This window comes from Antedon mediterranea, chromosome 8 (genome assembly GCF_964355755.1).
Source record: "Antedon mediterranea chromosome 8, ecAntMedi1.1, whole genome shotgun sequence".
Classification (NCBI taxonomy): domain Eukaryota; kingdom Metazoa; phylum Echinodermata; class Crinoidea; order Comatulida; family Antedonidae; genus Antedon; species Antedon mediterranea.
In genome coordinates, this window is record NC_092677.1 from 8,320,009 (window position 1) to 8,342,333 (window position 22,325).

At 31.1% G+C, this 22,325-nt stretch overlaps 1 protein-coding gene and 1 non-coding gene across 4 annotated transcripts in view; one reads left to right on the forward strand and one right to left on the reverse strand.

Annotated features, from left to right (window-relative positions):
* LOC140057122 (capping protein, Arp2/3 and myosin-I linker protein 3-like) overlaps positions 1-22,325 on the forward strand; it is a 35,947-nt gene that overhangs the window by 5,091 nt on the left and 8,531 nt on the right. For 2 of the 3 annotated variants that reach the window (XM_072102663.1, XM_072102664.1), the window contains 17 exons: positions 1,489-1,533; positions 2,518-2,606; positions 3,277-3,458; positions 3,985-4,088; positions 4,914-5,068; positions 5,596-5,706; positions 6,040-6,109; positions 6,388-6,563; positions 7,287-7,341; positions 7,611-7,714; positions 8,296-8,433; positions 8,805-8,994; positions 10,049-10,180; positions 10,831-10,941; positions 13,744-13,916; positions 14,457-14,544; positions 19,186-19,338. In XM_072102663.1, coding sequence (XP_071958764.1) covers positions 1,489-1,533; positions 2,518-2,606; positions 3,277-3,458; positions 3,985-4,088; positions 4,914-5,068; positions 5,596-5,706; positions 6,040-6,109; positions 6,388-6,563; positions 7,287-7,341; positions 7,611-7,714; positions 8,296-8,433; positions 8,805-8,994; positions 10,049-10,180; positions 10,831-10,941; positions 13,744-13,916; positions 14,457-14,544; positions 19,186-19,338 — 2,076 coding nt within the window. The remainder of the gene's footprint in view (positions 1-1,488; positions 1,534-2,517; positions 2,607-3,276; positions 3,459-3,984; positions 4,089-4,913; positions 5,069-5,595; positions 5,707-6,039; positions 6,110-6,387; positions 6,564-7,286; positions 7,342-7,610; positions 7,715-8,295; positions 8,434-8,804; positions 8,995-10,048; positions 10,181-10,830; positions 10,942-13,743; positions 13,917-14,456; positions 14,545-19,185; positions 19,339-22,325) is intronic. The other variant, XM_072102665.1, reaches the window with a different exon arrangement.
* On the reverse strand, positions 16,170-16,241 carry Trnat-ugu (transfer RNA threonine (anticodon UGU)). The gene has a single exon. It is a non-coding gene; the product is annotated as a tRNA-Thr (tRNA).

The following is a 22,325-nucleotide window of genomic DNA, read 5'->3' on the forward strand; positions in this document are numbered from 1 at the left end:
AAGCCTGTAGCCAGGATTGTTACATGGACTTTGTATTTTGTGTCCAATAATGTGCAAGTTTGAACGTAAGCAAGCACTGAATTGAAGACCAAAAGAAGAAGGGGTGGGGTTGAGAAGGAGTTTGGTGGCTACAGAAGAAAATGATGTTTATATTTTCATAGTCCAGTAGTAGATTAAATTTGCTTGATTGATTAAAATAAAAACTTAGTACTTTAACATAAGAACGAAAATCAAAATCATAGCCTAAAGCGTAGTAGAACCAGCTGCCACAACATATCTAGGTGGTAGCCAACACATTCAATACAATTTGTTTGATAGACTTTTTATATATGTTTTATGTTTACACATTTAAATTTTACCAGTTGTTTTAAAAATATCTTTGCTTACATCGTTTAACATAGTTTATAACTTTAAGAGTCCTTAAAAAATAAATAATAAAAAGTAAATATAACAAATTAAAAAAAAAATAAAATTGTTGTTTTGTAAAGATATTTTAGCTCATCGGATCTTACACCTTAATTACGTAATTAATTACTTATTGGTAATTGAAGTTATTGAGTTTACAACCTATATGTGTATGCCTATAATGGCCTAATGACAATGTATATTCTTTTTTTTTGTTGTCTTTTTTTCTTTATTGTATCAAACAATCAATACAAAAGGTAGCCAAGATATAGCCGGAGCTAATCAAGCTTGGTACCTTTTAAAACATCTTAACTTTACTTAAGCTACGAAACCCTTTTCTAAATGTGGTCTTTAAAAAAAAACTCACAGACAATAAAATCACCATTAAAGTGGCAAATGGTCATCACACTATAACCATTGTTTTGCGTTATCACCACCATGAAATATGCTACCATAAGTTAAGCATCATCACAATAAACCTACATCTTGGATTTACATTATCAGATAAATCACTATTGTAAAATGTCATTACAATGTCATTTCTTTGCAATATGAAAAAAATGGTTGGCTTCCTTTCTTCTTCTTTTTAATTCATCTGATATCCAAGGTCTATTAAATAACTTTCTCATCTTTACAATAACTTGCAATCTATTAAAAACACCTTCATCAACTTCAACTGAAGAGAATTCCTTTAACATTATAACAAGTTTACATATTAATATAGATATTTCATTACATATTAACTTTCACTTAATAGTGCAACACCTGTTTAATGACCTTTCAAATAATATTTGGATATTAACGATACTTTTACCTATTACCTGTACTTTTTAGCTGTATCTTATGGCATAGACCTAATAAGTACTATATCGAAATGGCAAGTAGTAAAAACAGTAGTAAAACAGTAGTAAAACAGTATACAGTTTCTACATGTTTTAAGATGTGTACAGTAATATGTAGGCCCACTGTACAGACTTTTCATTTCTTCAGTGGAACTGAATTAAATGTGAAAAGCATCAAACTTGAAATCAAACTCACTTTATTGACAAATCAATAATCAACATATTTGTACTTAAATATTAGCTTCCCAGACAAGATGCTCAACAAACAAGTGAAATTAAACAGAAGGTATAAAATAAATCGTTCCTGTGAATGCATGTGTTATGACATTGTTACAGTACTGTAATGTATTTAATCAACTTTCTTTGCATTTATTTTTCTTTTATCTTTAGATATTACTAAACTTAACGCATATGCAAGTCTGTCTCTATTTCATTTATCATCCTATATTTGAATACAGTTTACTGCCCCATTATTTAACTCTCCATCGTCTAAAATAAAAAAATACTTACTGAAGAGATCTGTGCTATTCATATTGCACTGATGACTGTTTGACTGTATACTTTTAAGATAGCGTATGTGGAATAGTCTGCTTGTTTTTACTCATTAAAACTTTTTTATGTTTTTTTTTTGTTCAAATGCTTTTAATAAAACAGTCTTTCTTGCTTGAATGCTTTGAAATCAGTATTTCTTTGTTAAATGTTTTTATAAGTTATTTTTTACCATGCCTATTATATGATTTATTTAATACATTATTTGATAATACTGTAACATGTTGTATTTAATTGATAAAATATGTAAGGTTTGTATATAAACACATTATGAAGTTGAAATATTTTTCTTTATTGCATTACAAATGCTTTTTTATATTTTTGCTTGTAAAATCAATCATGAATGCTTCGCAATTTTTGGATAGAATGCATGTTTTTTGTTTTTTTATAAGCAGTTTAACACGGTTTCCACCACCTCTTCTTTGTAAGATTTTGTTTTTTGTTGAAGAGTAACTTGTAAAATATTAGATCAAGGATATTTTATTGAGTTTTATAATCATTTTATAAATTAAATAAAGGTAAGGTAATAATTCGAAAAGCAGAGCATTGAGAATCTGATTTATAAATATTTCTTTCTTGGACTTGTTGACACTGATGATTCTGCATAGAGTACTGGGTAATATCTATCGTGAGCAATAATGAAGGCATCCAATATTTCTAAAACAAGATAAGTATTTCAAATACTCTTTCATAGACTAAATATATTTCTTTGGTTTTATAGAATACAGAGGCATTAACAAAAGCTATTGTACAAGTGATGAAGAAAACTTCCATAAACAAGTTGGTGCTTGTAGACTGTAATCTGAAACAGTGAGTTTTGTGGATTGGTATAATCCCAGCATGACAGAGACACGATAATATTAAGGGGACCCAGAAAAGTTCCCCCTTAATATAATCGTGTCTCTCTAACAGGGATGTCCTCTTACTAGTGTTTTTTACTATTGTTAAAACATATTTATCATTATCCTATATCATATTTGCCATATAGAAAACAAATATACATACAGAACAAATGTAAGTCAATGAAGCAAGATTACCAAAATAACAGTCAAGAGGCTCTCCACAAAGAAACAAACAAATTAAATATATCTTCTCTTACGTTTCACAGGAAAGTGTACCTTTAATAGGAAGGTCCTCTGAATAAGGGGGTCCCAAAGAATGAGTTCTATCAGACTTTGTTTGTTAAAACATGCCACTTTGAGACCCAGCAAATAAATATGATGTCTCTCTAAAAGGGATGTCCGGTTAATAGAGGTTTTTCCTAGTTTGAAAATATATTTCTTCTCTTTCGTTTTACAGTAAAGTCTTCCTTTTTGGGAAGGTCCCAAAGTATGAGTTCTATCAAATTTTTTTTTTAACTTTTTCCACTCACTTTGATTTTCACACAGAAAATAGAGAGAAAAATTGTAGTATATTAATATGTAAAAAAATTTTTAATTTTTTAATTATAAATATTTGCTTTACTTATTTTATTTTGTAGGGAATTTGCACATGGACTTAATACAGCTTTGCTAACCAACACCAAATGCTGTTTGACACATCTAAACCTGTCCAATAATTCCATTGAAGATCGCGGTGTACAAGCGTTGAGTGACCGCCTTGCTAAGTTACCGGATGGACTGACAGTCCTTAAACTTGCGAAAACAAACATCACTAGCAAAGGTTTTCTTTCAATATTTGCATGCATTTAGTTACCATAACTATGTTATGTTAATAATAAATTCATTTTTCAAATACTGTATTGCTATACTTGAAATTGCATATTGCAAGCAATTGGCTGAGTGGTTAAGACAGTGGAACCATGAAAATGTGTAACATCCACAGCGCTCTGGTCTTCATGAAATAGAGCTATATGTCGCATTACATGACATTACAACAATTAGTGCTGCAAGCAGATCTATGGACATCTCTTTTCAAGATTGCTGGGGAGGCGGTTGTAATTTGTGCCAAATATTGCTATAACTATACTAACATACTGAACCCCCTGAGAGAACAGTCTTATACTGACACATAGTATAATGAAGAAGGAAAGAATGTGATAGCAAAGGAATAAAAAAAAAACAATGTTTAATCATACATCATACAGATTTTTAAGGTTTAAGTCTACCTGATATAAACCTAATCAACATTGAACGAATACCTATTTTCATCTTTGTAAATTGTAATTTGTATTTTTTTTCCTATTTAGGTGTTTCGTTCATGTTTAAGTCATTCAACGAAAATGACCGAATGTCAAATTTGCTAAAAGTACTTGATCTTTCGTATGCCTCATTCAAGGACGGCGATTTATCAGTAAGCAAAAAATATAAATGTTTTTTAATGTGCTGCCTGCAACATTTTGTAAAATAACTACCAATAAAATAATGGTCGGTTTAGACTAGAAATATTTAATCGAAGATCCCTGGCCCCTCAACTTGTTTTTAATGTCAAATTTCTTTCCTGACCTTGTTGCTTTAGAGACTAACACTACTTGTTATCAAAACAAGAGAAATGCTTTGTAAAAACTATTCCTTTTGTTTCGTTATACACAATACAAATCTATACAATGCTTTTTGACTATTTAGAATTTAGGGGAATTCCTAAAATGTCTGGTTTTCCAGAAAGTCTGGAATTCAGATTGAATATATTAAAAATATTGAAAATAAGATATTGTCAGAAAGCTAATGTTACAATGTCTCAGTAAGGTTTGTGTTATAAAAATTGTCAATTGTCACTAACTCATGTATGTTAATATTAGACTAGTCGATTTGTTAGTCTCAAACAGCATAAATTCCTAATTGCTTTAGAGATTTTTTCCTACAATTGTACATTATGATAAAAGTACATTTGTGGTTGTTAGTCCCCCCCCCCCCCTCCCACCAAAAAAAAATTTATGTGTGAATTCTTCAAATTTAATGATATAAAGTACAGTTTTACCTAAAAGTTGGGTAAAGCATGTAGCTCACTGACACAAAGATACTTCGCAGTAGTTAACCAGCTACCATCAATAGTACACTTGATTCTGGAAGAGTGTCCAGTTTTGAGAATGTTGTCTACATTTTTAATATAATTTAATTTTTAAGGATTTTGGAGGTAATTTTGTCTGTTATTTTGATTATAACAATTTTCATTTTTTAGGATTTTAAGCACTTTCTTGCCACGCCCAATGTCTTGACCCACTTGGACATATCCTTTACTGGTCTACCTCTCGATGAGTTGTTTAATGCACTGTACAGAGGATGCCTGTTAAAAATGTCTCATCTGAACCTAGCTGGCAACACATTCACAACAAAGTAAGACAGTGTTCCAATTTATTTTATTCAGCAGTATTTTTAGTGATATTGCTTCATTTTGTAATCTTTTGAAGAAACAGATGCTTGATTTAACATCAGACTAAATCCCTTGGATGATTTGGTGGACATGTCATGACAAGATGTATCATCCAAACTAACGTATGTAATTGATCAACTCGCTTGAGTTTTGCCTATGTTGCAATAATAGTAGTTCATTCTGATATAGCGCATATAAGCAAGTTCTCAATGCACTGGACATTATTACCCCAGTCATTATTTTTATAAAAAAAACGTATGGAAACATGCTTTCATAATGCAGCTAGTATTCAGTGCAAAGTTTTGTCTTGAGAGAAGCAAATGTATAGTAAAGTGTCTTACCTAAGGATACAACAATGTCCAATAGATCAACAAAATATGTACAATACATATAATATTCAGGGTTATAATAGTTCGCAATCAGTATAAGCTTGCTAAATTTGTGGTTTCACTATATTGATATTCATTTACATTTCTTTTTTTCAATATAGAAAAGTGAAGCCTATCCCTATTCCACCTTCAATTAAGCAGTTCTTCTCATCAGCGATGGAACTGAAGGTCATTGGACTATCTGGAAATAAGATTCCACCTGATGTTGTCAAGTAAGAAACACTTCTTCATTTTTTGTTGTATTTTGAATTATATTTTCCGATAATGGTAATAGACTGTTCTCTCCGAGAGGCCATGATGAGCAAGTTCATTATTGTGCACAGGGACCAACATTACACCCCATCTGAAGGACAAGATAAATAGAAGAAAAGACCTTGCAATATGGCACAGCCAGGTCTCGAACCTATGTCTCTCTCTCAATTGCTAGTCTGATATATTCTTACTCTCTCACTTTGTAGCTCTGCTAGTTTAAAGCTACACTCCTAGAATAGTGCAGGCTTTCTCCTGAACACAATTTACATTCCAATTTCTTTTCTTATTTTCAGAGAGATAATGTTAGCCATTGGTATGAACAAATCTATTGTAGATGTTGATCTAGATCTAAGCTCCAATGAAGTAAGTATAAATAGCCTTTATAATATTACTGGTACGTAGCAGGTACTTGGAGGTTCTCCAATTATACACTCTACTTGAAGTCTAGTAAAGTGTCCTTGAAAATAAAAATTATAACGTTTAACTTATTTCTTTACATTTCTTGTGGTTTCCTTCTACAGTGCTATTATTAATAGCCAATATAAAAATGATTTATATTAATATGAAAAATATGTTTGTAATTGCGATATTTATGTTTATAATAGTCTACTTGTGAATAATTAATTTGTGTTGTTTATCAGTTAAAAGCAGCTGGATGCCTTATGGTAGAGAGTGCCATAGGTAACGTCACCAACATACGCTCTCTGAACATCAGTGACAATGACCTGAATGATGGCTTGGTCAGTTTCCTTGACTGGGTTGGCACAAATAAAACACTGAAGGTTCTGGACATATCAAAGAACCTTAATAAAACCAAGTGAGTGTAATTCAAGTTCAAGTTAAAAAAACATTTATTTATTTAATAATGGTATATTATTGTACAGTATAACATAGGTGTGTATTTAAATGAACATGGTAATAAACCATCATTTGGGGTCTTTTCTAGAAGAAATGAAGTTTCTTGTCTCAAGAAAGACCCCAGATACAATTGTAACTATAAAAAAAATGATAAATAGATAAATGATACATAAATTGACATACACATGATAGTATTGGATGTTCTACTAAGTTATTTGTGTTTTTGAAAGAGCATAAAAGGTAAGGTCAATCGATGTGTCGTCATTTGAACCTAAGAACCATCAAAACTGTATCGAAATAAGGAGTGAGGAAACAAGTCCCAATATATAATAATATGGTACCCTTCCAAAAAAGACCAACACACATGTGCCTGCATGCGCACAATAAATTACTATGACATAGATCGGTCGTCGAAAATTGCAAGCTTCCTATTAGCACTGTTTGTTGTACAGTAAAACAATAAATGTGGTTAGATAGCGCACATCCGTAAGTCCAGTGGTTTCTTCAGACAATTTTAAGATTTTAGATTACTTCTTACTAATCCTACTGTAAAGTGAATTTTGATTAATACATTTTTAAATCTTAATCTAAAAAATGCCATGTGTACAAATATTGGACTATTAATTAGTAACCTTAAAAATCTTCCAAAGTTATTATGGACTAATGTTTTTTTTTGTTTCAGATCGGTTGAGAAAACCATGGAAGCCCTTGTTAAATTAATTCAAGAAGAAGATTTGGTGAGTTTAACCGAGATAGGTAATATGTTAGTTTAGTTAATAAGTTATTTTTGAAACATATGATGGTAAATCTGATGGACTGCGGTGTGTACTTAATCTCAAAGATAAAACCAAATCTATTGAATTTTACCATGCTACCATAAATCTACATGCTATGACAGAATGTCTATTAGGGAGAAAAACTGTTCCTTTTTATAGGGGTGTCCTCTGAATAGTGGTGTCTCAAAGAAGGCTTCTACTCAGATTTTGTTATTTCATTTTCTTTGTAGTCTTTGGAGAACTTGTCAATAGCTGATTGCCATCTCAACTATGAAACTATTGTTGTCATTAATGCTCTCGGCAGTAATACATCTCTTACCAGTATCGACTTAAGGTATGTAAGAACTTCACATGTATTGGTCTTCAACTTGAAAGAGTTACAAATCCAACATTTGCTTCTCACTAAAATTGAAATGATGGGTTATCTCTTTTATTTATTTATTTATTCGGTATAAATACAAAAATGAAGAACAAAAACAGAAGTTGAAATTCTTATGAGTTTACATTCAAAATATAATTTTAAAAACAACTAAACATCAAACGTTAAGCCTATACGAAAAACTAAATAGAACCATCATCTTATATAAAAACTGTTAAAAATCAAACATTATTGTAAAATCTTAAAATTCAAAATTTTCATTATTTAAATATATAATAAATTCATACAGGGTTAAAATAAGAATAACTCTTGTATGTTAACAAAAGCGAAAACTCATGAGGTAGATTTTGCTAAGCACACTTGACGTCACAGCAATTTATGGCAACGGCTGTACAGCGAGCGTGCGAGGTGATATTTTCAATCTGAAATCATATCTACATCCCTAATACGTTTTCAAAATATCGTTTTCTGTAAAGTTGTCCTATAAATTAAGATAAAAGCATATATAATTGATAATAATGTTTTTTACTGTGCAGTGGTAACAATATGCGAGACCTTGGTGCTAAGATGTTAGCCAAAGCGTTAATGATCAACTCCAAACTTACATTTGTGAATTGTGATCGCAACAACATTACTTCTGATGGTTACAGGGAGTTAGCTAATGCTCTGGAAAGGTAAGATTGGATGTTTCTATTACACCTTGATTGCAATGAACTGAACTAAAAAATAGTTGAATCTGAAAACTGGCTACAATTTCCTCAGGGTTGAATTAACCAAGCCCAATGGTTGATTTTATCAACCACTGCCTTCTCAGTGCAACTTAACTGCAGTCTTTGTAAAACAGATCATGCTATTTAATGTCCAATGCGGCTGTTAAGCTTTGTACACCACGGTTGTTTGCATAATCTATGTGTAAACAATGGTCAAAAGTACCCATGGTCCAGTGCAAACAAAGTTTCAATCATACCTTAATGCATCCTTTACAAGCAATTATTATTGGCCAATAGTCACATAAAAGCTTATAGTACAAACTTTAATTTTTCAGAAACTACACGTTAAAGAATTTTCCAATGCCTGTACATGATGTTCACAACGCACGTCAAGACATGAGCAAGTTTGAAAGCCCATTGAACCGTATCCAACAGCTCTTGCAGCGTAATCACAGTTCTCGCAAGTATATGGAAGATCAAGCGTTCCTTTTACAGCAAGGCTTCCTGTATACAACTGCTCACCAAGTAAGAAGTCACACATTTTATGTTATTACTTTCATATTAGCATTTACATAATACAGCATAAACCCCTTTAACACACTTTCCTGTCAAACAAATGAGGCAATCTATATATTATTGCTACTAAAATTGGTCGCATAAACTGCTGAATGTTACTTGACGTCATGTTCCACGAGTTGTTACGTCACGTATCAACTATGCAACTTCCTCTGTTACCATGCCCCAATTAAAAAAATGTTTAGTCTTGGCAGGTGACCATTGTTGGTGTTTAAGTTAATTACACGTATCCCTGGAACATAATGTATTTCATAATTCACGGTTAGCCCAGTGAGTAAAATGTGTGGCCATTAATATCGATGCTCAGTATAGTCGAGTTTGAATCCACAAAGACCGTTCAGAGCACGGGTAACTACTTGTATATGTTTAAAGTTCATTCAATGCTTTGTGCCTTAAATGTTTTCATCTTTCTTTTCTTCTCCACATTGTGCAGTCCTTCGTGCATTCCTATTCCTCACTGGTACATTTAAGACAATTTCTCTCACAAATCATTTTTATTACGAAATAAAGAAAACATAAAGTTATAAAGAAGAAGTATTCACAAATTTAATTAAATCGTTCATAAGCCATAAGACAATGAAAAACTGTCTTATCTTTAAAACAAACTGAAGAAATTGAAAATATATACACAAAAATTGAAATACAATTCATTTTTCCACTAACAACATTTTACCGATCTTTCGTTTTTATTACACACTACATGACTAAACAGCAATCAACTTGGAAATTGCAGCCACGAGTTGGCCACATAGACGACTTGTAACAGCAAGTGGTAAATACTAAGCAGAAAACAAAAATAGAATATGTTCTTTCTTATGACCAAAACACTGAGCGGATGGGCCATTGAGCGAAAACACACTCAGAATAGATACATATTCTATGTGGGACACGCACTCGGTTTTCTCTTACCGTTATCGCTCCTCTGTGTAAATTGACGTTAATTACAATGTATTCATAAAGTACATAAATGATCTATAATTTATTGGTTTAATATTGTTTCTAGATGGTTGACAAAATGGTGGTTCAGATTCAAGATAAAGCTGCTGAACTTGACAGCCAAGTTGACTCTGATGCTGTCAATGTTATTGTGGATGAAGGTAAAGAGTACATTAAAGATGCTGACAACTCAAAACAGGTAATCCTTACATTTTCTACTGCAGTACTGACATTTTGTTTATACATAATGCATCATAAGTTTTGATTGATGGAAGTTTATACATAGTGTGTATGATTACTCAAAAATAAAATAAATAAATAATTGCATAAGCAGGTTAAAGAGTAAACAAATCAAGTTCAAGTTCAACGTAAACATTTATTTTTTTTCTTTCATCTTTCATAAACAATTACAAAATTTAAATTAATAAGGTACTACCTAAACAAGGTAGGTAGTATTGAAATTGAAATATATATATATATATTAAAAAAAACATATTTACTACTTCCTAAGATACTATAAAAGATGAAAATCTAGTGGAAACAGTAATGTGCATTTTAATCTAATTGAATGCTGATACAAGTGTCCATCTATAGCTATAGGTCCCATGATAATAACGCTTTTTTGTATTACATATTTTGTTTCGTGTCAACATTATTATGAATTACTCTGCTTGTAGCAAAATTATGGCATCCAATTACGGTATACAGAAAATGCAGTTATTTTTTTTTCAATATTCATTACTGAAAATGTACAATACATCACTATAAAAAATTAGTTTTATGTCATTGAAAAGTGGTCTTTTATTTTTAAATTACAATGAGTTTTAAAATGTTATTTTTTTAATGCAGTTGCTTGCACGAATGCAAGATGTCGCTTTGTTATCAAGTTTAGAAGTTGTTGAAGAAAAGTTACAATCAATGGCCTCTGATGTACAAGAAACAGTACAAAGTAGACTCAAGGTAGGCTAACTGATTTTTTTTTCTTATTTCTTTATTCATTTAAACACCAATAATTTACAACCACAGAATACTTTTTAGGCCACCTGGTGATATACTGATTAATGTAAGATCAAAGGAGAATTGAAGCTTTTTGAGATGCTGGAGAAAGCTTCTAGGTATACCATGGACAACCAGAAGAACCAACCAAAGTGTTAGGCATGAAATAGGCAAAAAAGACGGTACTTACTCTCATCGGTTATCAAACAAAACTGCAATACATTCATTCATTCATCTTTTATTTTGGAAAAAAAAATTAATTCTCGATAACTCAAGAACAAAGGAAACAAAAATATATAAATATAAATATATTTAAAAAAAACCTACGCCACATAGTCAGGTGGTTACAACAATAGCTTCATCCATCTACCATGTAGATTGGATGAAGGAAGAGCAAATTCATGAATACATTTTGTGACAATATTGTCTGACCTCTCCAACCAGACGGGATAGGAATAGTCTTGGAGAAAATTATTATGTTTGGAAAGTTGAGTGGAGAAGAAAGAGAGGAAGACAAAAAGTCAGATGAATAGAGAGAATATATGATACAGCAAAACTCCCAATTAGCAGTTAATACAATAAAGCACAAGATCGGCATAATATGGAGAGATTTCATCAGAATGGTCACAAGTACTCGGATATGAGTAGAACGACGATAGAGAGAGAGCGATATACTGAGTATAATACCCCTTTCACACCAAAACTCTGCAGTGATCTCCGGAGACAGCCTAGGAGTGATCATTCAAAACTTCGAGAAACTCTGGGGATAAGGCTGACACCCACCTTGCAAAACCAGGTTTTAACTATTTAATCATAAATACCGCCCTCTGTTTTGTTTGTTTACATAGCGACGATTAATAAATAAATTTTCAGAAGTCTCAGAAGTCATATAATGTTTTATTTATACTATTACTACAGTTTTATTTTACCTTTCACAGTGTTCCCAGAGTTTTACTTTTGGTGTGAAAGGGGTGTTAATTAATTAATTAATTTGAAACTATAAATGTGAAGATATCTATAAAAATGAGAAAAAGTTGCTCCAACCAAGATTAAAACTCGGAACCTTTTGCTTGATATGCAGATGTCCTAAATTAAACAATTTATTCACTAAATCTGTAGGTTATATTAATAGTTATGGGCGGCCATTGTCTAAAAAGGTTCACATGAGTGTTTTGCTACGCTGACCTTGAAGAAACCTAATAAAATTCATAATCAGATCTAAAATAAGATTCATAATGTAAGAATACAAAAATTAAAATGCTCAATTAGTTATGCATTCGCCATTACTCCTACTGAAGGTCCTAGTCATAAAATCAGTTGTGGAACAGTTCCTCAAATGAAGAATAGAAACTTTTAGTCTGAAGTACAACCACCTCTTATTTATAATATGTACATTAAAAATAAAAGCACATGATGCAACAAGGTTATTGATCTTTAAATTAAAAACTGAAACTATATGCTAATGATCTATTGCCTACTCTTGTTTTACAATTGTTTCGTTTAAAACTACAAAAAAAAAAGAAGAGAGACTGTATGATTGATATTTATAAGGTGGGGAAAAAAGATGCCAGTATATAAACAATTTAAATACTCATATAAATTCCACAGAATTTCAAGGAATCTCCAAAATCTAGGAAGAATATATTTTCCCATTTCTATCCTGGCATTAATAGTGGAATATCAGTTTTGTTTTCTCTCTCATATTTGAATGATACTTATAGAATTGTTAAGTACAAATAAATACTTCCTCATCTGATGTTTTATTTCCTTATAGACTGCTAATGATACAATTGGTTTTCTTAAATTAAATACTTTTTGTTTGGTAGAATGTATATTAAAAACACTAACCATATACGGAAATTAAAATAAAATGGTAGTTTAATGTCTAGGATGAGGGTCTTTACTATTGCTACTACTTTGCTATTGAGATTTATAGTGTAAAAGTTCGGTTGCCATACACAAAATGCCTAATAACTGCGATCAGAACATTTTGATACAAAATTATGCAGTCCTTTCATATTTTTTTTTACTGAATGATCATTTATTACATATAGACATAATAAATAACAAGTGAATAAAAATAGCAAGTTTTAACAAAGTGTATTCAGCTCTAACATTTGATTTAGCCTCATGTCCTCATTACTATTTAGTTTTAGAGCTCAATGAGATATGATAAATATTATGAAATTATCAGCTTACCACTCAATTAAGCTGAAGCATATCATTTCATATTTATTATCATATTTCATGCCATCTAGGTTCAGCTAATTGTGAAATGACAGGGTAATAATAATGTTTACTTTGACCTTTGGAATGTATACATATCCCTTGTCCTGTTCACATACTTAAAGCATATGTTTGTGGAGAGGTGCTTTTAGACTGTTTTATATGTAAAATCAAAGGAAAATGTTTGTTGATCCCGTGAAAGGTGAGGAAGAGTAAAATTTGGAATAAAAGCATTATCTATGCCTGTATCTGTGTAGAAATGATAGTATTATATTAAACCATAGATTTGTAGTGTTTTAGTATGTTTTTGAACATTATAAACTAAGCCTAAGGGAGTAGAACCCGTACTTTGGAACATCTATATACAGGACACTCTTTCTACTGTATTTTATAAAATATTATTATTATTAAAATGTATTTGTTATTATGTATTTTTTTAATTGTATGTTGAGAATGATAGTTTAACACTTGATTGTTGATTAATAAAATAAAAGTTTTACTTATTCATAGCATCAATTTTAATTTTATTAACATTTATAGGAAACTTTGAACAGTATGTTAGACTGTGCAGAAGATCAGTGCACGACAGTGATGAACAAATCAGACATTAAGAGTGAGTTGTTACAAGCTGCAGAAGATCGAGCTGTTCTACCAGATAGGTTTATGAAAGACGTTTTGGACCAAGTTACAGCAGACATCAGCAATAAAATAAGGTGACATTTCTTTTGTGGGTCATCCCACTTTTATTTAATCATAAATTAAATATACATATATAATACATTCAGCAGGTAGAAGTAAATAAAAAAAGGAATTTTTTCAGATCATCCCGATATACATACATAGAACTGGATAAAAATAAAAGATGAACCAATGGCGACTAGTTTGTCATCATCTTAATGATGATTGGTGGTTGTCTTGGAGCTCACTTTTAAATCTAGCCAATGGTTTTGAGGTTTAATTGCTGTTGGACAAAAACCAATACAAAGACTTTGTGTATGAAACAGATTGAGAGAAGGACATCAATTAAATTGTTCAGTCTTTGGTAGTGAACCTAAATTTTGAAAAAAAATAAGATTTAGAGAATATTTACTAGAAATATAGATGATCTTGGGATTCACAAATATGATATTGTTCATGTACCAGTGACTTGTGGAATAAAATGTGATATTCTATGAAGTCTCTATTTGTGCAGTATCTCACAAAAAATGTATTACCATACAAATTAAAATGGGTTTTTTTTTTGTTCTTTACAGTGAGGTCCATTTAGCAATGGCTTCCCAAATTTCAGACACTGTTGTTGGGGATATTTTGGCAAATTTGGAGGATTGTTACAAGAAATTAGTAAGTATTTCTTTTATAGACTCAACAATACAAGTTACTCTTTATGGATGTTAAAATTATTCTAATGCATTAGTTACTATATTAACTACCTTTTTTACTGCAATAATGTACATTGTTAGTTTTCTTCAATGTCAGACCTCCCAAATCTCCCGATAACGATGGCAGCTGTCTCCTGATATCTTGAATCATCTCTCGCTCTCCTGCTAAAATGCAATTTCTCAACAAATCTCCTCATATGTTACATTTATAATTTCTCCAGATAATTAGAGAATAGAAAAAAACCAAAATACACTTATCGGCCCGTAGAATGTTTACAATCCATTATGCATATTTATGCCAATATTTTTAGGTTTATCATAGTGCCCTCTATTGTTTGATGTAGTATTATAGGGCCCTCTATTGTTTCATAAAACCTCCCGATATTTTATTTTTCCAAGTTGGGAGGTCTGCAATATACTAGTTTATTGAGAGCGTATGATACTCAACATAAAAGTTGACATAATTGTATAGGTTAAAGATTAAACACAATGTAGTTACTGCAGTACAATAATTTAAACCTTTAAGCCAATGTGAATATTAATTATTAACACTACTTCCCTATTCAAGTTCTGTGTAATTATAATTTTTATAGAAAGTTATCTGTTATTGTCTGTGCTTACAATTACATTTTTAATTTAGGTTGTTGAAAGTGTCACTTATAATTATATATATATATAAGAGTTCTTAGTTTCTGTTATGTAATTTCTGTTTTATTAATAGTATATATCCAATAACATTACCATAGATGTAGTACTTACAGTACAATATTATAAACTAAAATAGTTAAAACAATTACAATGAAAACATAGTGTTTACAGTATATAATTTGATTATCGATCCACCAAGATACAATGCCACTTTAAATGATGTATTGTCCCCCTGAAAAAATATTTTTTTTAATTTTTGTTGTTGAATATGCCATTTCAATGGCACATAATAATTATCCACTTTGACTAAAAATTGGATCGAAAAAAAATGTATTTACCTAAAAAAACTGTAATTTAAAGCAAAAAAATGGTCAAATTGGCTGCCAACCAATGTGTTTTGATTGAATTTAACCATTTATTTTTGTCATTTTATAAGTGAAAACATATTTTTTTTCGTTTTTTTTTCTACGCAAGTGATTAACTTTATTAAAACTACAAAATGACATATTCAAAGTCTGATTTAATTAATCTTCATTTTTCATGTTTTTGGGGGGCAATACATCTTTAATTATTAGAAGGACAAATCTTAAAATAAAGGTGGTATAAATATTTATAAAATTATAAACTTCCCACAATAATTTTGAATAAGGAACTTCTATTAAAGCTCTGGAAAATGGATTGAAAATAATATAGTGTACTGTTATGCACTGTTTAAATATAGCAGCAGGATTTGATTAGTAATGAAGCTTTGTACTACCAAATGAATGAATATATATATATATATATATAAATCAATGATGTTGCGTAGCACTGTGTAAATTATATATAAATCATACTGTAAATTATAGAAACAGTGCTCATATTCGGAACATGATCTCATAATCGCGTCGAGCATAGCTCATTGGCGAAAGTTCCGTATTTTTTAGTTGTATGAAAAAATGTCTCTGGCGGGATTCGAACCTGCAACCTCTCGCTTACAGGGCGAGTATCATACCACTAGACCACAGAGACATGTATGGTATCACAGATTTCACCCACCAGATACATTCTCTCATACAACAAACGCCCTCACAATCAGTGGAGGCTTAACAAGTCAGAATAAATTCCAACTTTAATTCGCAACGGTTTTTAAAATAATATTGTGTATATGTAAATCAATGATGTTGCGTAGCACTGTGTAAATTATATATAAATCATATAAAAAACCGTTGCGAATTAAAGTTGGAATTTATTCTGACTTGTTAAGCCTCCACTGATTGTGAGGGCGTTTGCTGTATGAGAGAATGTATCTGGTGGGTGAAAATCTGTGATAATATTTTTTCATACAACTAAAAAATACGGAACTTTCGCCAATGAGCTATGCTCGATGCGATTATGAGATCATGTTCCGAATACGGAACTTTCGCCAATGAGCTATGCTCGACTCGATTATGAGATCATGTATGTATGATTTATATATATATATAAGTGCGTGCAATTGCCGCAACAAACCCAAATGCCCCCTAAATGGTTCATGCCTCGCATCTGAAATTGTCTACTCCGCCGACGTCATGACCAATAACGAAACTAAGACATATATTGGTATGACGGGTGGGCAGTTTAAAACTAGGTTTAGCAATCACAAGAAATCTTTCAAAAAAGAAACGTACAGTAAAGAATCCGAGCTCTCAAAGTACGTATGGTCTTTGAAAAGTAATGACGTAATGTTTACAATTAAATGGAAAGTAATTAAATATTCCTCCACTAAGAGCGCCGCTTATGGGCGTTGTAGTCTTTGTTTAGATGAAAAGCTATGTATTCTAAATGCAAACAAAACAAATCTATTAAACAAAAGGTCTGAACTGATTTTAAAATGTCGTCATAACAAGAAAATTTACATACCACCTGACTAAAGCCTTATAACACCTCGAGATACGGTATTGTTCAGTTCTGAAGATCGTTTAACGTGAAACACCGTGTAATAGACGCCCGTGTTCTATCTAATTCATAAATATATATTCGCTCTTGATTTCAATTGAGCACTTTTGCTGCCTCAACGCATCTATAAATATATATATAAATCCAAAGGCAAATTACTGAAAAAAATGACAATGCTGTGGGTATCAGTGGCTGGATCTCAATGGAGATACAAAAATAAAAAGCGAAAAGCTAAATCAAAACGATAAAGTAAACAGCCAGAAAAGTTAGCAGAGCTTTCGGGCAACACTAGCCCTTCATCAGTGCAAGTGAAGGAATTTAGATAACGTCAGAGTATAAAGCTGGCAAGTGCTGCCTGGGTATATATACTGTATACTGTATACTGTACTACCAACTTTTTATTAGGATAGTACTCTATTGTTGTAATTCATTATTTTTGTTTCTTTTCAAGACAAAATGCACAAAAATGTCAACCTATTTAAATTGTGCTTATTAAATGTATTACATTAAACATTTATAGACACTAATATACTAATTATTAAGAATTATATTCTTCTTGTACATGCCAATGTTTTTTTTCTTAAACTTTGACCTGAGAGAGTTGAATGAATACATAAATAGAGGTACAGCGTGGCTATACACGAAAATAATGGCAGAAAAAACATCTGGTATAAAAGTAAATACTGTCACATTAAAAAACGGTGTGGAATTTTTTTCTTTCCTGCAAGTGTAATCATACAATGATTGTTCTGTGTACTTTGATACAAAATGATTAGTTTCAGTTTTTGTTTACAATATGTATAAGGAAGTAAATGAGATAATTAATGCTGTACATTCATTACCTTCAGTCCCACATTATTTTGACATTGGATATACTATGATCAACATATACTGTATATTCTAACAATTTGTTTACCAAAATGAAGAGAATTCGACGAGTAGCCGGTACCAACATGAGGACATTATTTTCCAGAACGAGGCGTGTTCTTGGACATATTTCAGGCTTAGCACTTCCGTGGAACGAAGTATGGAGTGTTATTTATCGGATGATCATTAGGATCTTTAGGCTTGCCACCGGAACACAGGTGGACTTTTTTTTTCTCTCAAATATTTGAGATTGTGAACTTAGATCCCTATTTAATTGTTTCTTTTTCATTATTTGATTCATTTTGTTTCTTCCTTATAATATTACAAATGCTTATAATTGTACTTAAGTTAAAATCTAGTTAGTCTAGATGACGTCCTGTATACAGTAGAACCCATATTAGGAAAGACCTTAACAACCTCTTAATAGTGGTGGCCCCCGAATAGTAATTAACTGTATGTTAAAACATTCTTTTGCCACACATTCATTTCATGGTGTATCTTCTTGATAACCCCTGAATATAGGTGTCCCAAAGGAGGCATTTTATTGTATACTGTAGTATGAACACCAGTTATAATGCTGTAAGATATTCTACTCTCAACAGCAAGAAATTTGATTAATCTATAAATGACTAGACTACAGAAATGCACACGACTGTTTTCTATTATATATAGGAAATCGTGGCTGTTTTTTAATCTGGAATGTTGTGTTCATGATCTAAATGAGGAAGTATAGTACAAAAACCATTGTTCTATTCTTTTCTGCTTGTGTTTAATATTCTAAATTATTGAAGTATGTTCTGTTTCTGGATAGCCCCTGTTTTTGCTTTTTAAGTTTCCACCCCTTTTAATAATATTTCATTTCATAAAAATGTTACCAAAATATATTTTCACTAATAACTATAAGGCCACTCTGTCAAAAATTGCTTGTATCCTTAAGCTTGTCTACACTATCAAACTATTTAAAAAAAAGTGTGGTAAGGTAAAGATACTTTACTCTCATTACCTCATCCTTCAGATAGGATACAAAGCAAAGAAGAATAGACAATTTTTGTATCCAGGATTATCTCCAAGTTTGCAGACCTAATTTGAACTGCTGTCGTTTCCACTTCAACTCAGGATGAATTTTAATAGATGAATTATCATATTAAAATTAATTTTCCTTTTTGTTTAGTCCGACCAGGTAGAGAAGGTACCCACCCTCAGAAAATCTCCAGTGTCACGTAATTCAACAGCTTCTGGTGGAAAGTTCATGGAAGATGATAATTATGATGTTACAAAAACTGATGAACAACCACCAGTGAAGACGACACAGGCTCCAGTTAAGGTAAGCAATTTTTTAATGAATTCTATTTCCTACAATTTGTGACCATTTGTAAAAAGCATATATATTACTTTAAAAACATTAAACCAGGTCATTCCTTGTCTGAAATGTATGTTTTATGGTAAATTATGATTAAAAGAGAGAAACAATGCACTACCTAAATAGCTTGCGGTGAATTTCCTTTCGTAGACGGTCTTCAGGCCTAGCCTAGCTAGGCTTAGTTTTGTAGTCCTAGCTGGTAAACATCGGTAACATACATAGTGCATCATATGCTAGCTATATGCCTAGCCTGACGTTGTATAGTTGCTGCAATAATTGTCTTTCTGTTTTTGCCAGAATTTGTTGATACACAATTTGATTTGGTCTCACGACAAGTGGCAGAAATTACATGAATACCTTGTTTCTACTATTATTTTTTAAGTTAATAATATATCTGTTAAGTTAAATTATAACTGCATTCGTCAAGTTAATCCTTTTTGTTCACGTTCATATTGTTTTTTACCTGTTTCTTACCTTACATGTTTCTTACCTTACCTTACTTAAATATATTGCCTGGACCCCATATTTTAAAGCTTAGCTTCCAGTGGGGTATCCCTTTTCTCATTTATTATCTATTATTTTAGAAAATGTTATCTGTACTTTTTGTTTTTATTTGAGAAATAAATTTATTATTTATATTGATAGATATTGATTTTGAATTACAGAAGAAAAACGAAAATATCAATCTTTACGCAATGCATGTTGAGATTTACAGTGGGACACTTAAATTATTAGAAAGGACTTATTTTTCATCTTAATAGGGCCATGAATTTATTTTTTAAATGTAGTTGTGACCTTAAATTAGATCTAAAAAAATGTAGGGAATGAGACTTTAACATGAAAATTAGTATATGGACATTTCAGTAGGTAATTTTTTTCATGTGTCATTAAGTAATCACAATTTAAAAATTTTTCTACATTACATTTAGTAAAAAGAAATTTTATTAAAAGTAATACAATTAAAAAAAAAATCCATAATTAAAAATAAGTTTTTTTCCATCAAATTGATTGTTGGAAAACAGTAGGAAACCATTGTATGTAAATTTCTGTGTTTTGAAATTGTTTTTAAATGCTGGCTTCAAAATTAAACCAACTATGTTAATTAAAATAATATTATGACCCAGATTACGAAATAGGCAGTTCATATGAATTTGCTAAATCCTAGAAAAGGATCAGTGATTCTGACGTAAATGCTAAACTCCATTTGTACACAAGTTAGTGTCAAGGTGAAAATGTAATCAAAGATATCCAGTGTTTTGTTGATTGTCAACAATAGGATGACAAAGGTACATTGTGAGAGATTTGTTTGTACCAAATGAAAACAAAGATCCTGCCTATATAGAGTGCGCATGATTTTTATTCATATGATCATGATTACAACGTAATATTAACTAGGTTAAAATGGTAGTAAGAGATTTGCTGTACCCCATGTGTCCCTCTGTGGCATTTTGTGTACCAAGTGAAAATAGAGATCCTGGCGATTATGTGGAGTGCACATGATTGTCATTCATATCACGATTACAAAGTATAACAAATATAACTACGTTAAAATTCTAGTAGAAGATTTGCTGTAAATCATTTATTTCCAAATGTCTAATGGCTGAATGTTTAAGGACATATAACCCCATGTTTTGGAATCGCAATGCAAAAGATAGGATATTAGGTTAGGTTCAACACTTAATTTTACAATTATTAGACCCTTACCGCACCCTTTCACTCCCCTCCCCCTTATTTAAAAATTCACCATCCACCATTGGTTAAATCTACATAGCGCTGGTATTCCGATCTCAATGCCAGAAAGAGTGAGAGAAACTGTACTGATACCTACAGTACTATACTACTAACAAATACTGATGCGATGTCCTGCAAATTATTTTATAATGTATTTCCTATATTGAATAAGTAATTATTATAATATTTTAACTTTTATATTTTGCATATATATTTTAAATTTACATTTTTCCAAAAAAAGAAATGAATCAAGTACATAATTTTATTGTTGTAAAATCCATCTGTAAATGTGATCAGTGTCTTGAGACAGACAATACGTCAACTTTCGATTCTACCATGATGTCTCGATTTACACACGTCATTTGTCATGCATTCTAAACGTTATTTTGTATCCGTAACGTCAGTCAACAATTGCATTCTTGTTTCTAAAAGGAGATGATGTATTTTTTAGACTGCAATAAGGAAACAATTGACTGCTAATATTAGAAGCTCAAAAAATGAAAATTGAAAATGAAACTGAAGTACCCATTTAATATAAGAACTGAACGTTTTAAAAATAGGCCTGAAATTGATAGAGTTATACTGTATATTATTGACAGGACTTTAATTGTACAAACTGAATAAATTACTTACTTACAAGAAATAAAACAAACTTGTTTTTGTTACATTTTTTAGCCAGATGTCATTAACCACAATAGCATACCTGAGCAGCATTAGCAACCAAATTAAGTGGTTTAGTTATGTTGTGATTTTCACTTAATCTCTGGGATAAGAATGATAAGATCATGTCTAAAAATAGATTTATTGTTTTAATTAGTTTATATTATATTTCATATTATATTTGTTATCATTTACCTTTAAGGATTATTTGACTGCAGTTACTGCAGTAATGCATGGTCTTGGCTTTGGTTTCAATGTACTAATCTGGACCAAGTACGACTACCACAAAATGTTAATGGTCGTATTCAGTATAACGACATTAAAAGAATCAACATTGCATAATTATGATCATTATTCTAGTATTTTCTACGTCCCATAAGCCAAAAGCCCTGCATTGAAAAGTCATGTATTTTGCCTTCTATTTTCTGTGTACATAAACCTTTGGGGCACCCATATTAAGAAGACTTTCCCTATGAAATGTACAGAAATATATATATTTTAAACACTAAAGCCAACTGATATTCACTGTGTTGTATAATTGATATGGAGAATAACATTTA